We start from the raw sequence: 14,354 nt of genomic DNA, 5'->3' as shown, positions 1-14,354 counted from the left end.
TAGGCTAGTGCACAATAGATTCACATCCAAGCTTGCCACAAACTAAACATTTGTGTAGATAAGGCCTAACAATTAAAAGCTGCAGTAGGTGACACAAACCGTTAACCATTTCCAAAACAAAAACAACTTTTATCACCACGTTAAAGACTCATGCTCTCATTCTACTGAAAGAAAACATTTCACTCTCCACCCAAGCATGAAAATACAGCTCTTTTTGGAAAGTTAACTTAAAAAAAAAAAAATCTATTAAAACAGAAGAGAAGCAGGAGTTTGCAATAACCAAATAAAAGAATCCTCTCCTTCTTTATATTTAAAATAAGACAGTTACCAAAGTGGTCTGAAGCGCGCACACACACAAAATTAGCATCTCTCTTTCATTCTCAGACTTACAAGCAGCACAACTAATCATTTCTTACAAAATGGTATGCAAAGTTTAAGTCAGAAATTTGTTTTAAAAGTGAACCATGAAAAGAGGTTGACAACTGTGTAGTAGACATTGCACCTGTATCTCTTATTTCAGTGTTTATAATTCTACTTCCTGATGCTGTAATACCATATATTTTTAAGTGTGCAGGGTTTGTCCTATTCAATTCTTACATAGAGAAAGCTTCCAAGAAAAATCACAGTGCACTGCATTAAGTGGTGCTGGTGATTCATCAAGCGTGTGAGCTGAACCAATGCCAAGCACAGTATTTTAGGTGTGTTGTGCTGCTTGATTGAAGAGACATCTTAACTGCTTTGGTGGTTATTAAAGATCCCATAGCACTTTCACAAGAGTAAGTGTACTGCTCCTAGTGACCTATCCAAATGTCAATTTGATCCTTTTGTTGACAGACTCTAGATAGGCACTCTTAAGAACGGAAGTGTTTTTCAGTGGGAGCTGAAGGCTTAGGACTTCATCTAGTAGGCCACCCCCACTCACATTAACAAATCTCTAGGACATGGTGCAGGGTAGATTTTTTTATGAAGTATTTGATTATGAACTATTGCTGGTTACTTATGGTCTGAGCAGTTTAAAATGGTTTATCTAGATATCACATGCTGAGATGCCACAGGTAACAGATGCATAAAATTCATTAGACACGTTATAGGTTGAATGGAGACAAGTAAAATATAGTTTCAGCTAGAAAACATAATCAAGTTACCCTAAACTGTTACATGGCATAGGTGAGAAGAGTTCATCACCTGAGATGGATGAAGAAATTTGTTTGTGTGTTTATAGCAATACAGCCCCACAGAGCTTGAAAAGGCTCTGCAAACATGGACCCTTACTCTCACATGGAGAAAAAGTGACTCATTGGGACTTCATGCAAGAATAAAGGTCTATGCTTCAAAAGTACTTTACTACGTTAGGGCCACATTGTAAACTACTGTGATAACTGGGATGAAAGACAATATATAATCATACAGAGGACATTCCCCACTTGTTAATTTTTGCCCTGTACTAGAATAACCTAAATATAATGATACATTAGGGTTTTATTTTTTTTAAGTGGAAAACTTCAGCTACTATATATTTTTAATAAATATTTTGCACTTATATAGTACCTTTCATTAGAGGACCTCGAAGCACTTTCTAAAGATTGATAAACGTTATCATAATTTTACACAAGAAAACAAGCACAGAGAGTTTAAGTGAGCTTCACAACATCACATAGTAATTCATTGGCAGTGCTGAGAACAGAACCCAGGTGGCCCAACTAACCAGAACTAGCCCTGCTAACCAACACTAGCCTCTTTTAGCATCCAAAAACATGTACATAAATAAAAGCAAAGAAAACACTCTACCTTGATCATTCAGAGCCTGAGTGGGATCTTTCAAAAGGGCTGCATATTTGTGCAAAAGGTTTACCATCACCTCCAGAAGCCCCACCTCCCTGAAGACATCCTTAAAGATGTAGTCATGACGGGTGAACTTAAGAAGTGTTTTCATTGCAATGATGCTACACTGGTAAGACGTGCTGGACTTTAAAAGGATGCTGACACTAATCAGTTCTTTACAAGGAATATAATTCAAGCTAAAGACAACAAACTCCAGCATCTCAAAGTATTTGGTCTGCACTTCTGGAAGCTTGGAAATTTTCTCTGCAAACTGGGACAAGGTGTGCTGTGATTCCAAGATGAAGTAGTTGGCATTGTCCGCTATGTAAATATTTGTAATGGCATCCAGAATAATTTGTGCAAGATAGTTAGTTTTTGCTTTCAAAAATGCATTTTGAAGGACGGAGAAAGCTTGTATATTCCTCACACTATGACCTACAATAGGAAACAAGGGGAAAAAACAAAATTCTTTATACCCATTTGCTTGACCATATTAAGGAAGAAATATGAATTAAACAAACAATTTGTTCTCTGTAGCCCAACAAGCAGAAACAAATTCTACTAAAATGGATTTTTCAAAGAGCAAGAACACACTAAGACATCCTTTAAACGAACTCCTCCCACTTATTTCACAATTCTGAATTAAAGATCTATTATTTATTGTTGCTTAAGATGGCATTTCTCTTTGAAAATAAACTTTGGTATGTGAACCAACTGAAAGATATAGTATTTTAAATGATCAAAGGGTAAATGAACATGAAAAAATCTGAATGCAATTTAACTGATTAAAAATCTGAGTAGGTCATAGTTGAGATAGGAAATTTACTTCTTTGAAAAGCACTATGTTTGATCCATAATGGAAAACTTTGCACCAACTGTAACATGTTCTGTGTGCCAATCAGTCACCTATAGTAATGCAAGCAGACTGAGTTTGGAATGATATGCGGCAGCAACTCTCTCACAACAACTTCTCAATAATATCACAAGTAGTAATGCCAGCCATAACAAAAAAGTGTTGATCAAATTAAAGCTCAGTAACATGCACATTCTTTTAACTTCCCCCACCTCTGAACAGTTTGGAAGTCACTTGTGGAACAAAGAGAGTTAGACTAGATTGCAGGACCAAGGGGTTTGGCATTACATCCCTGAGTTGGCTACAGATGCTGCCAGCCAGTGGTGGCCCTCCTTTAGGAAGGCTATTCTTACCCAATTCCCAGGGATTCTTTCAAGAGCTGGGATTGGCTGGCCAACAAAATGCCCTCCTTTAAAGTAAGAGCAACAGGCAGAGAGTGTCCTCTTTTAATCTACTCTTTCCTGCTGCAAAAAATCTATTTCCCTCTACCCTTTTTTCCTTTGTGGTTGTCGCCGCAGAGGGCCATAAGTTGGCATGGAGTTATTTGTTGTATGGCTGGTTAAGAGGGGATGTGGAGTTAATAGTCATAAGCAGATCACAGGCACTTTTGGCCTTTGACGCAATTGTGCTGTTCACTTTGTGCAGACACATTGAGCTTTGAACTGATGGTACAGGCACATGGTACAATCAACTTGTCTTCGATTCATATTATCTCAATGTTCGGAGGCTGGTCCTGGAAACATGGGTTAGACTTTCCTCAGTGGTGATAGAATTATAGTGGTTGGTGAGACCAACCACAAACAAACTAAGGTTTTGTCTACATGGGGAAATTCTGTGGCACAATTATACGTCTGGAGTTTAATGGATCCTTGGGCGTATGCACATATGCAGAATGTGTATATGGACAATCACTTGCAGAAGAACAGGATAGTTTCTCTGTCTTATATCTGAGTACAGAAGGATGAGGAAAAGAGGGGAAAGCCCTCAACCTCCATATCCAAATGGCTATAGATATTGGAAGTACACCCTCATTCATTCATGAGTTTTCTGATATAGTCAAGATTAATAAATGCAAAATTGAGCCAAGATCTGCAATATTTGAAAAGATTTTTCTTTGCACTGGACGGATACCTCTCTAATGTTGTAATACTCTCATTAGTCCAAACATCAGAGTACACTGGGGTCAGAGAATATAATTGCTGCAAACACTTTCATGAGCTGTGTTAAATTTGTGTTATACAATACTTGTAGTCTAACCTATCATACACAGAATTATACTGTCTGCACAAAAAGTCTACATACTACTATTGGCCTAACAGGTTTTCTTGGGCAGGATGGGGATGTTTGAGAGGAGTGGATGAGAAAAGATTAAGAAGGAATTACGTAGTAGTAAATTAACGGTAAAAATTTGAGAAAGCCAGTTAACCTCTTTAGTAACCTCTTTAGGTAACTTAATTATCTAAGTAAAGGCTATAAAATGTACAAAACAACTTTAAAACAATTTAATCACAAACTTGCAGCTTTCTGTGAAGAGTTCCATAGTATGAAGTCATCTTTAGTTTGAGAGTTGTGGCTTTGAATCTCAAGTATGAGACTGAAATCCAAAAGTGCAGCATCTATTAAAATTCAGTTCCAAAAGAACTTCATAAGATCTTCTAAAAATAAAAACTGGAACTACTATGTATTGTATATATCATTGATCATTTTATTTTCAAATACTAATTGAAAACATTTGTTTTAATCAACCTGTAATTTGTTTTTAGATTTTTCAAGAGAGACAGAGCACAGATTTATTATGTTTGCACTGAATACTATCTTAATTTGTTATGCTCCTTTAGTCTCAAACAAAAGTGACCGTTATTTTAATGCCACATTTCATTCTTTCCTTGAAGACTGAAAACAGAACCTTTTGAAATGTAATATGCAACAACTGTATATACTGTACAAACATCCAATAAAGAGCATTAATACCAATATTGCATTGCACAGCCACACATTAATTTTTCTCTTCTAAATTACTAGTTATTCCATGATTGTTTTAAAATGAAAGATGTTGAAAAGTTAATTGAGAGCTCATGAAATGTGCAAGAAAGATGGACAGCTACAGAGCCTAAAAACCGGTACTGTATCCAGGGAACAGGCATAGCACAAGCACCAGAATCAAGACCCTCCTCCATGAGCCTGTAAAGTATTAAACACAGCACGAACCATTCTGCTGGGCAGAAAGGGACAAGCCACACATGGAGTAACTAGCAGATCTACTGCTAGATGGATCCACAAGCCTAACTCTCACTAACGTCTGAGGCCTGTCGGGGTCCCAGGTGTTATTAAAACTTACAGATAGTTGAATTGGAGCAGATTAGCTTCTCAGCCTCCTCACCAAGGTTTTAAGAACTTACACCAGTCTAACTAAAGGTGTATTTTTAAATCAAGCTAGTTAAACTAGTGCAAAATGCATGTGGGCATTCTTAAACCAATTTAAATCTGGTGTGTATCCTTTTAGCTTCATTGAGTAAAAAATCAATGTTAAATTAAACTGACATTAAACAGGTTAAATGAATTTAAGAGTCTCCATAAAGGTGTTGAACTGATTTAACTAAATCTGTCTATAAAATCAATTTCAAGTAAACGGGTGCGTGCGTGCGCGTGTGCGTGTGCGTGTGTAAGTAAAAAAATCTAGGGAAAAAAGAAAGAAAGAAAAGGGAATATTCCCTTTAAGTTCCTACTACTACTTAAACCTAGTCGTCTCACCCAAACTCATATTGATTTAGTTAAACTGATACTAACCCCTCTGTGGAGGATTCATTTCTGTTTAGCATACATTTCTCTAATTGACTTAAGCTAAAACAAAATAAACTTGCTTTAAAATGAAAAAAACCCAAACAGTATCCGCAAAGCCTTTTGCGCCAGTTTAACAAAATCAGATTAAAATCACGCTATAAATTATATGTATCCAAACTCTTAAGATCTGCAGGGAGGATCTATTTAATTTGTACTTTGTAGAGGGGTGATTCAGCATTTGGAGCTAAATGAGGAGAAATTGCCTCCCTTATTTTCATCTGGATACTAGCAATTAAGCAAAATCACCTTTTAAAGTCAATATTTAATTCTGATGTTAGAAGAAACATGAACTGTAAATGGTTTCTGTAGTGTACCAGAAATTTCTCCCCCAATAAGACTTCTGCTCTGTGTGATACAAACAGTAAACTCACCTTTGCCTGCAGGTTGTGGGACTGCAAATCCAGGCAACAGAAAAGGTGCCCCGGTGGTAACACCAGCTGGTTTTAATTCATTGACACCATATGTTGTCAGTGAAGTTATCAGATTAACCAAATCCTTCAAAGCATCCTTGGATTCCGCCTCCTTTGCCTGTTCTAATCTAAAGAACATACAGTACAACAGACCATATTAGCACATATTCACTTTAGCATAAACCATTCACTCAAACTCATCTGAGGTTTATTTATTTAGTTAGTTTTGCTTTTTCTTAAATTAAGGAGAGATGTTAATTTTAGAGGCAGATTTAGTGACCGAAAATTCTGAATCCAAAGGCTAGAGTTCACCACATTTCCATATTTTAAACTCTCTTCTAAGTTTTATAGTATTCAATTGATTAAACATTATTATTTGTATTATGGTAGCATTTGGAAAATCACATTGAGATTGGGGCTTCAATATGCTAAACACATAGTAAAAGGTTATCTCTGACCCCAAAAATACTAACCAGACAAGTCAACAGGGGACATGAAAGGAAAGGAAGTATCATCATTTTACAGATGAGGAAATAAGACAGAGTAAATACATAAAAGGAGTACTTCAAAGACAGCTGTGCAACATACAAAACTTCATAAGTACACAGCACAAGAGAACTGCAGAAGTTTTAAATGAAACTCTCTGAAATGCAGTTCTTTGTAAAAAAAAATTACTATACCAAGAATATAGTAAACAATATCACTACTAACAACATTAGTGTACAAAGGTATTTTATTATATTCAGTTACTGTAAAAAAAATAAAAAAAGGTATTAAATCTTCACAGAGTGGAAAAGGCTCAGCATAATTAGGGGCCAAAGAACAGGGGACAGCTTTAGGATGAAAACAAAATAATTTATCCTAAAAATAATAAATCACAATATACAATAGAACCTTAGAATTACACCTCTACCCCGATATAATGGGGGTTGCATACAACACGGTAAAGCTCTGATACGCTGCTCTGAGCAGTGTGTTAAGGGTGCCGGGCCAATCCAGGGCCGAGGGGTTGGATACGGGGCTGAGGGTCTCAGGGGCGGTCAGGGGCTCCCTCCCAGGGCACTTTTGGGGGCCCCACAGTCCCAGAGTGGCCCATGGGATTAGCAGGGGGCCAGGAGCAGCCCGCTCTGCTTCCCTGGCCCCGGCCCCAGCTGTGTCACTCACAGGAGGAGGTTTGGGGGAAGGGATCCCCCCCGCCCCGCTGGAACTCACCAGCAGCGGCGGAAGCGGAGAGACGCGGCCCCAGCCCGCTCCACTCCACCAGCTCCCAGCTGCGGCGCTCTGCTTCCTGCCGCAGGTGAGTACGGGGGGCGTCCTTTCCCCAACCTCCCCGCACTCACCTGCGGCGAGAAGCAGAGCACCACGGCTGGAAGGTGGCAGAGTGGAGCGGGCTAGGGCCGCGTCGCTCCGCTTCCCGCCGTAGGTGAGTGCGGGGAGGTTGGGGAAAGGCCGCCCCCCCGTACTCACTTGCGGCAGGAAGCCCCACTTGCCCCCCCTCTGGGCATCCCTGAACATCATTAATAAAGATTCATAATAAAAACAGGCAGACAATTCTGGTGTGCCAGTCAGAAAATATCCTACTCTCTGTCACAACTGCACTAGGTCTGCAGTGCTAACAAGCAAAGAGGACATAAAATGCTCTGTTTTAATTAGAAAAGAAAGCAGGTTTAACAATATACACAAGGAAGAAAGACAAATCTATTGACTAAGATGCTGCCATTTTTATGTAATCATTTTCTGATGTAACTGCAAGTACAAGTAGGGGCAGCCAGGGGGCTCTGGTTGCTGGTCAATGGGAGCTGCAGGGGCAGTGCGCAGAGCCACCTGGCTGCACCTCTGTATAGGAGCCGGAGGGAGGACATGCTGCTGCTTCCGGGAGCTGCTTGAGGTAAGCACTGCCCGGAGCCTACACCCATGATGACCTCCTGCGCTCCAACCCTGATCCCCCTCCTGGCCCTCCGAAACTCTCGGTCCCAGCCCGGAGCACCCTCCTGCACTCTCAACCCCTCATCCACAGCCCCACCCCAGAACCCGCACCCCCAGCCGAAGCCCTCACCCCCTTCCAGCATCCCAACCCCCAATTTCGTGAGCATTCATGACCGGCCATACAATTTCCATACCCAGATGTGGTCCTCGGGCCAAAAACTTTGCCCACCCCTGTACTAGCATCTACAGCAGGGGTAGGCAACCTTTAGGACGTGCTGGCCGCCACTTCTCGCAGCTCCCATTGGCGGGAAATGGCGAACTGCAATAACTGGGAGCTGCGGGGGGCCATGCCTGCAGACAGTCAACGTAAACAAAATGTCTCGCGACTCGCCAGCGGATTACCCTGATGGGCCACGTGCTGAAGGTTGCCGACCCCAATCTACAGCTTTTACTGAAATCAACTGGAGCTTGGCTGTTTAGCACTTTTGAACATCAGGACAGTTATTTAGATTCACAATTATGGATTTTAGTGCCTAACTTCAGGCACCAAGTTTGAAAATTGTAGCCTTCATTTTCAAATAGTTTTGGCTTTTTTATGGCAATACATGCTTCTTACAATCTGAACTTCCATATAGATTGGCAAAATAGGTGGAGCTTGCATTCAAAACAAACAGACATGGTTTGGCAACTGAGGGAGCTATTACTGATTTCTGAATTTTCTGACTGAACATAAGAACACAAATAAAATATATCATGCTTCATAATAAAATTTTGTTCATCTAGACAATTTTAGTTTTATGACAATACTTTCTAATGTACTAGTAAATTTAGTATAGTTTATTTTGTAAAAAAAGTGAAGTTTTAGTAACAAGGGCCTTAACGACAGCACCTTGCTGTTAAAGCTTTCTGTCCTGCAAGGTTCTATCATAATTGCGGATTAACTAGAATGTAACATACAGAAAAGGAAATAGAAAGCTATTTTATGTATTATTTGTTCACTCCTATTTATTTGTTTAGCTAATTTGCACAAGCCATAATGTGCATCCCAAAACCTGCTGGCTTGTCCAAACTTCTTAGTAAAGATTTTAACAGATGCCGTAATAACATCATATAATTAAGGGCTTGTCTACATGGGATGTTAACATGCACCAAGCCACAGTGTGAATCTACAGCACACTAACTTGCTGTGCAATAACGTCCCATGTGGACACTGTTACAGCACTAAAAGTTCTGTAATGCACTTTGACATACTCCCATCACAGTGTCAGGATCATTATCCCCATTTTGAATAACCTTATCATTTACAATATCCTCACTGCATTTTGTTAGATCCTAAAAATGCATTCAGGTACATTAATATGCTCTCCATCTGTTAGAGAATATGTTGAGAAAAAATATTATTTGCATACCTGAGCAAGAGATCACAGAGGAAGTTATATCCTTGCCATATCCTAAAATCATCCAACAGTGTTTGTGATACATCACTGGAATCTTTGAGAAAGCAAGAAAGCCCAGCAAACATCTCAACTATTTCTAGGGGAGAAAGATCATCAGATTGCTGCATGTTCTGAACACAGGTGGACAAACATTCTTTTTCTGTAAGGACACAATTAAGAAACAGTTTTTCCCCATCATTATACATATTTAAAAACATCATTTCTGATTATTAAAATATACTTAGAAATGAAGTAACAGTTATGTAATCGTTTATTATCACACAATATTTAAAGGGACACTGAGCTTGAAATCTAGCCAGTTTAGGAAGTGGCTTCAGGATACATCTAAACTCTAGTCCTGTTCACTCTCCCCTTTCTCTCTCCCCCCATCCTTCCCTTTTATCTTACAATCACATTTTATTATATTTAAGAAATAAGTAAATATTTTTCTCCCTCCTATTGCTGTATGAAAGACCTAACTGACAGACTCTACAGAGGGAAAAGTGAAATTGACTATACACTACACTGTCCAATGCACAATGTAAACCCACTGAAAATAGAGCAATTTATTTTTCACTTGAATCCCCTTTAGTCATAATTATCTTATGTATTACAACATAGAAGATAATTTCAAAGAGAAGTGTGACTTTTAATGAAGCCCCTTTAAAATGTTTAACAGCTTCATGTGGCATTTATCAAAACTGTCAAACTGTCCAAGGAAGCAGTCCTCTTTATAGAGTAAAAGTCTAATAATCAGGAGGTTCAAGGGTGAGCATGTTGATAAAAACCATTACACACTTATTCCCAGAAGCTAATTCCAGAAGGGGCTCAGCATACATGTCATTAATTCGCACTTTAAATTTTAATATAATGAAAATAAAACAAAGATTAAATTTACTATTTTGAAGTAAAATGTCAAAGGAAAAAAACCCTGACAAATTACAATAAATCAATTATAAATCAATTATCTTCCTTCCTCTAGGTTGTTAAAGAACACCATGTCTACTATTTTACTGACTCAAGGGAAAACCCTTAGTGTTGTCTCTTGCGATATGCTTGGATACAGTATTCTATGTCTTCTTTCATATTGCTATTCTGGTAGGGAAATAGTGTGGCTGGACCTTCTGCATGGCCAAAGATCCTTGAACACAAACAGGGCAGTAAGTCTTATTTCAGCTCCCATCCTGCAGTGACACAGAACTGGATATTATTAATCCATATTCACTTGTCACATGGACAAAACTCGACCAACAGCTGCCCCATATTTGTGGCTAGATTTATGGGTGCATTCTTTATTTCACGTGCCTTGCATCAGTTAGCCAAGCCTTAGCTCACCATCACCTGGCAGATACAGAATATCTTCCTAGGTGAGTACATCTACACTGCAGCTGGGAGTGAGCCTCCCAACTTGGGCAGACAGACTCTCACTAGCTGAGCTCAAACTAGCACACTAAAAATAGTGGTGTGAACATTGTGGCTCTGATGGATACTTGTGCTAGCCATCAGAGCTCAGACCCAAGGAGGCAGGTGGGCTTGAGAGCCCAAGCTGCAACATCCATCTCTCTCTCCCAGCTGCAGTATGGATGTTCAAAACAGGCACTCAGAAAGAACATTCCTTAATGTATTATCTTGGATGACATTACACAAAATGTTATACATCAGACACAGACCACAGATCATGTAACTCCCTTACGAGACACCGTCATCTTTTAATCAGGTTTACTGTCATGAACAGGTTCAGTTCCAAAAAGAGGCAGTAGAGACTTTTGCTTTTTTTAAGCCCGATACATGATTAATTATTTAAATGATAAAGAACACTGCACTATCGATGTGTCTCTTAATAGGCCAACCAGGTTATATCATGCAACATGCTATCAGTAAAACAACAGACACTGGTACAATCACAAACTAGATATCTTCTTTTCCTGCCACATACATCCATAATGTATCTTTTGGTGTAACTGGGAACAATTGTCCCCCCTTTGAAGTCATATTTGAAAACGCTTACCACTGTTGCCATTAGGCTCCTTACTTTTTTTTTAGTCTTTGAAAGCAAAATTAGGAACTCATTTGGTTCTGTTTTTTATTTTCTTTTTAGGCTGAATTGGGAGTCTTCTGTAATTTGTGAATGGCTAGTGTGAGAAACATTGTAGACCAAACTTCCTGTGGTGTTGCATGAGATATATGGAAGCAGGGTTACATATTTCAAAATCTGCTAGCACAATTTCATAGAGTCTTAAGAAGATGTTCTCCAGGGAGTATTCACAACCAACTTAATGTTACCAATTGCTAAAAGATGCTGTGCCTGCCCTCCCACCCCCGTTTAAAAGTTTAATTTATTTTAAAAGATTATATCATTTAAGAGCTACTCCCTGTAATTTAAATGCTGAACACTGGCAGAACCTGCAGAATACAGGGCATGGTTCCAACTCCTTGTGCCCAGCTGGGTTCACAGATGTCCAGGGTCTTTATTTAAAAGTAGAGTGCCTGTACATGCTGCTGGAAATGAGAAGTGCCTAGCCTGCCTGCCTCCACAAGGGGCTACTACTACATCAAAAAGCAGGAGAGAAATAGGAGCCACCCCTCACAAACTGATGCCACCAGCACCAGTTACAATCATCACAAATAGCTTCTTAATATTACTTTTTTAGTGTAAGCACCCTCTTCACTAACATGTTCCACATTGTGAAAACATTTGAGAACCTGTGCTCTGCAACATTAAACTGAAGTGGGGGGGAAAAAAACAAACATGTGAAGTTGGTTATCTACAAGAACCTCTCTAATCTTATTACAGAACAATTCTGATGACATTTTAACGTTAAGTTCACAGATGTATACAAATACTCTTAAATCTTCCTAAGTACTTTAGTTTTTGCTATATTATATACAGAAACTACAGGATGAAGGGAGCAATACATACACTGGAACAAAAGAATAAAAACACTCTCTCTATAAGATACACACCGTGAATGTATTTCACTACATTGACACTAAGGCCATGACGCGATATGGTCATTAGTACTTCCCCTGCACTCTTCCTCCAAGGCAGATTATAGGGAGGGCACCATGAGGTTATTGCACTAAATAAAAGCTGGAGATCATCCTTCTGAGCCAGTTCTTCTGCCGGCGACACAAAACTGCACAATTTTACTAGGATCTGAAACAATAAGGGATTCAAATTATTAAAACAGCACAGGGACAGTAAAAATTTTAACAGCAGAATTCTACACTGGTAGTGTTCATTGGTACTTTTATACAAACTGATCACAAAAAAAAAGATCATCCAAATAGAACTGTTATATTCATTAGCAAAGTAACGTGCAGTTCTTTACCTTGCATACTGCTTCCTGAATAGCCCTAATTACCTTCATCCACGTTAAATAAGACTAAGATTAGGTCTTTAAATGTTCATGGTTATTCCACCCCTCAGGCCCATTAAAATGTAATGAATAGTGCTAAACTAGCAGACTACTTTAAGTGTTTTATGCTGCCACGTGGGGCTCAGAGTTTGAGTCCTAAATATGCTACATTTATGCACTGTCTGCCAGAGACTAGAATTGTTGCCTAGACAGCATGTTCAACTCTTGCAACAGGGATAGAGGCGTTAACAAGCTAACGACTCTAATGCTTTCTAATGCATGAAGAGCACTGATTGGCTGGGACGGGAGGAGCAGCATCCATGCCTCCTTGGCCAAATGAAGAGCAAGCAAATAATTGGGGCAGGTAAGGTTACTTTTTCTGGGTATGTCTTCGGTGCAGAATTAACTTGGATAATCAGCACCCAGGTCTGAGCATTTGAGTTAGCCTTGGCCAAGAGCGAGCAGCCACACTGCAAAGCCCTACCCGAGTTGCTGTGCTGCCTTGTATGTGTTACTAGGACTTCTGGGGCCATATCCCATGGTTCTTTAGTGCTGCAGTAAGTGAGCCGCTCTACAATTCTTTCACAATGAACTGTGGGAGAACTTGTTCTGTTCTTCTGGGCACATGGGATGAATTATGGGAAGGCATCGGAGGACTATCAGCATTTGAGTATGTAAGCATGTGTCCTCACTGTAGAGTGGGTAGATTACCAGCCCAAGTGAAAGCAGAACCCAGGCTCTAACTCAGATCCCAGTCATGCCAGCTAGTCTGGATAGAAAGTACTACTTTAATTCAGGAAAGAGGTTTTCAAGAATGGACAGGAGGGGGGTTGGGCAGCACACAAATAAGAGCCCATGAGACACTGTCTAACACCACAATGGCTTACTGTATCTCAAATATATTTATGTATGGCCAAACTAACAAAGGCTAAGATTTGAAAAGATCACTAGGAAGATGAAGCCTCATCAAAAAAACCTTTTACAAGACAGAGAAACAGCCAAAGGTGTATTCATGATATTTCAACTCTTTCAAATGGGAAGTTAGCTTTCCCTTTACAAACTGAGACAACCAAGTGACTCAGTCAGTTTTATTTTCCATAAACAAGGTACAGAACCCTGCTTCTTCCTTTTATTCGAAGTGTCATTTATAAAGAACAGCACACCAAAAAGTTAATATTCCAGGAACATTTGTTCATTAAGTGCAACATCTCAACATTTTTAATTACTCAAAATTTATTACCATGAAAATGTACTGTGTTTAATTTATCTAGTCAGATATTTAAACCCATAACGCCAATCCTAAATGGTACTGTGTGCCAAAAGGAGTTGCGGGAGCACAGCACCTTGCACAAAAGAACACCGGAGCTAGCATGAATAGATACAGCCACTGACATATAATAGTTTATAATCAGATGCTGATAGACAAACATAATACAACCTTTTCTAAGGTAAAAAAATATGCTGTCTACCCTCTTCCTTCCACTGACAAACAGAATAAAAATAATTGTATAAGCTATATAAAATGCAGCGGTAACATCCATCTTTATTTATATAACTGAAAAGAAAAAAAAAGGAAGTGGTGAAGTTAAATTCCAAGCCAAGTACACAGACTAAACTGCATTAAGTTAACCAATTCATTCTGTTCTGCTGAAAACGTCTTAAATTAACTCATTCAGGAAAGCCACAATAGTGATTTCCCTTTTCTGCC

At 39.2% G+C, this 14,354-nt stretch overlaps 1 protein-coding gene across 5 annotated transcripts in view; it reads right to left on the bottom strand.

Annotated features, from left to right (window-relative positions):
- WDFY3 (WD repeat and FYVE domain containing 3) overlaps positions 1-14,354 on the bottom strand; it is a 300,207-nt gene that overhangs the window by 163,621 nt on the left and 122,232 nt on the right. For all 5 annotated transcript variants that reach the window (XM_034772580.1, XM_034772579.1, XM_034772581.1 and 2 more), the window contains 4 exons: positions 12,252-12,444; positions 9,261-9,447; positions 5,887-6,053; positions 1,789-2,256 (listed from right to left, as the gene is read on the bottom strand). In XM_034772580.1, coding sequence (XP_034628471.1) covers positions 1,789-2,256; positions 5,887-6,053; positions 9,261-9,447; positions 12,252-12,444 — 1,015 coding nt within the window. The remainder of the gene's footprint in view (positions 1-1,788; positions 2,257-5,886; positions 6,054-9,260; positions 9,448-12,251; positions 12,445-14,354) is intronic.

Source organism: Trachemys scripta, chromosome 5, assembly GCF_013100865.1.
Source record: "Trachemys scripta elegans isolate TJP31775 chromosome 5, CAS_Tse_1.0, whole genome shotgun sequence".
Classification (NCBI taxonomy): domain Eukaryota; kingdom Metazoa; phylum Chordata; order Testudines; family Emydidae; genus Trachemys; species Trachemys scripta.
This window is presented reverse-complemented; position numbering and strand designations above follow the sequence as displayed.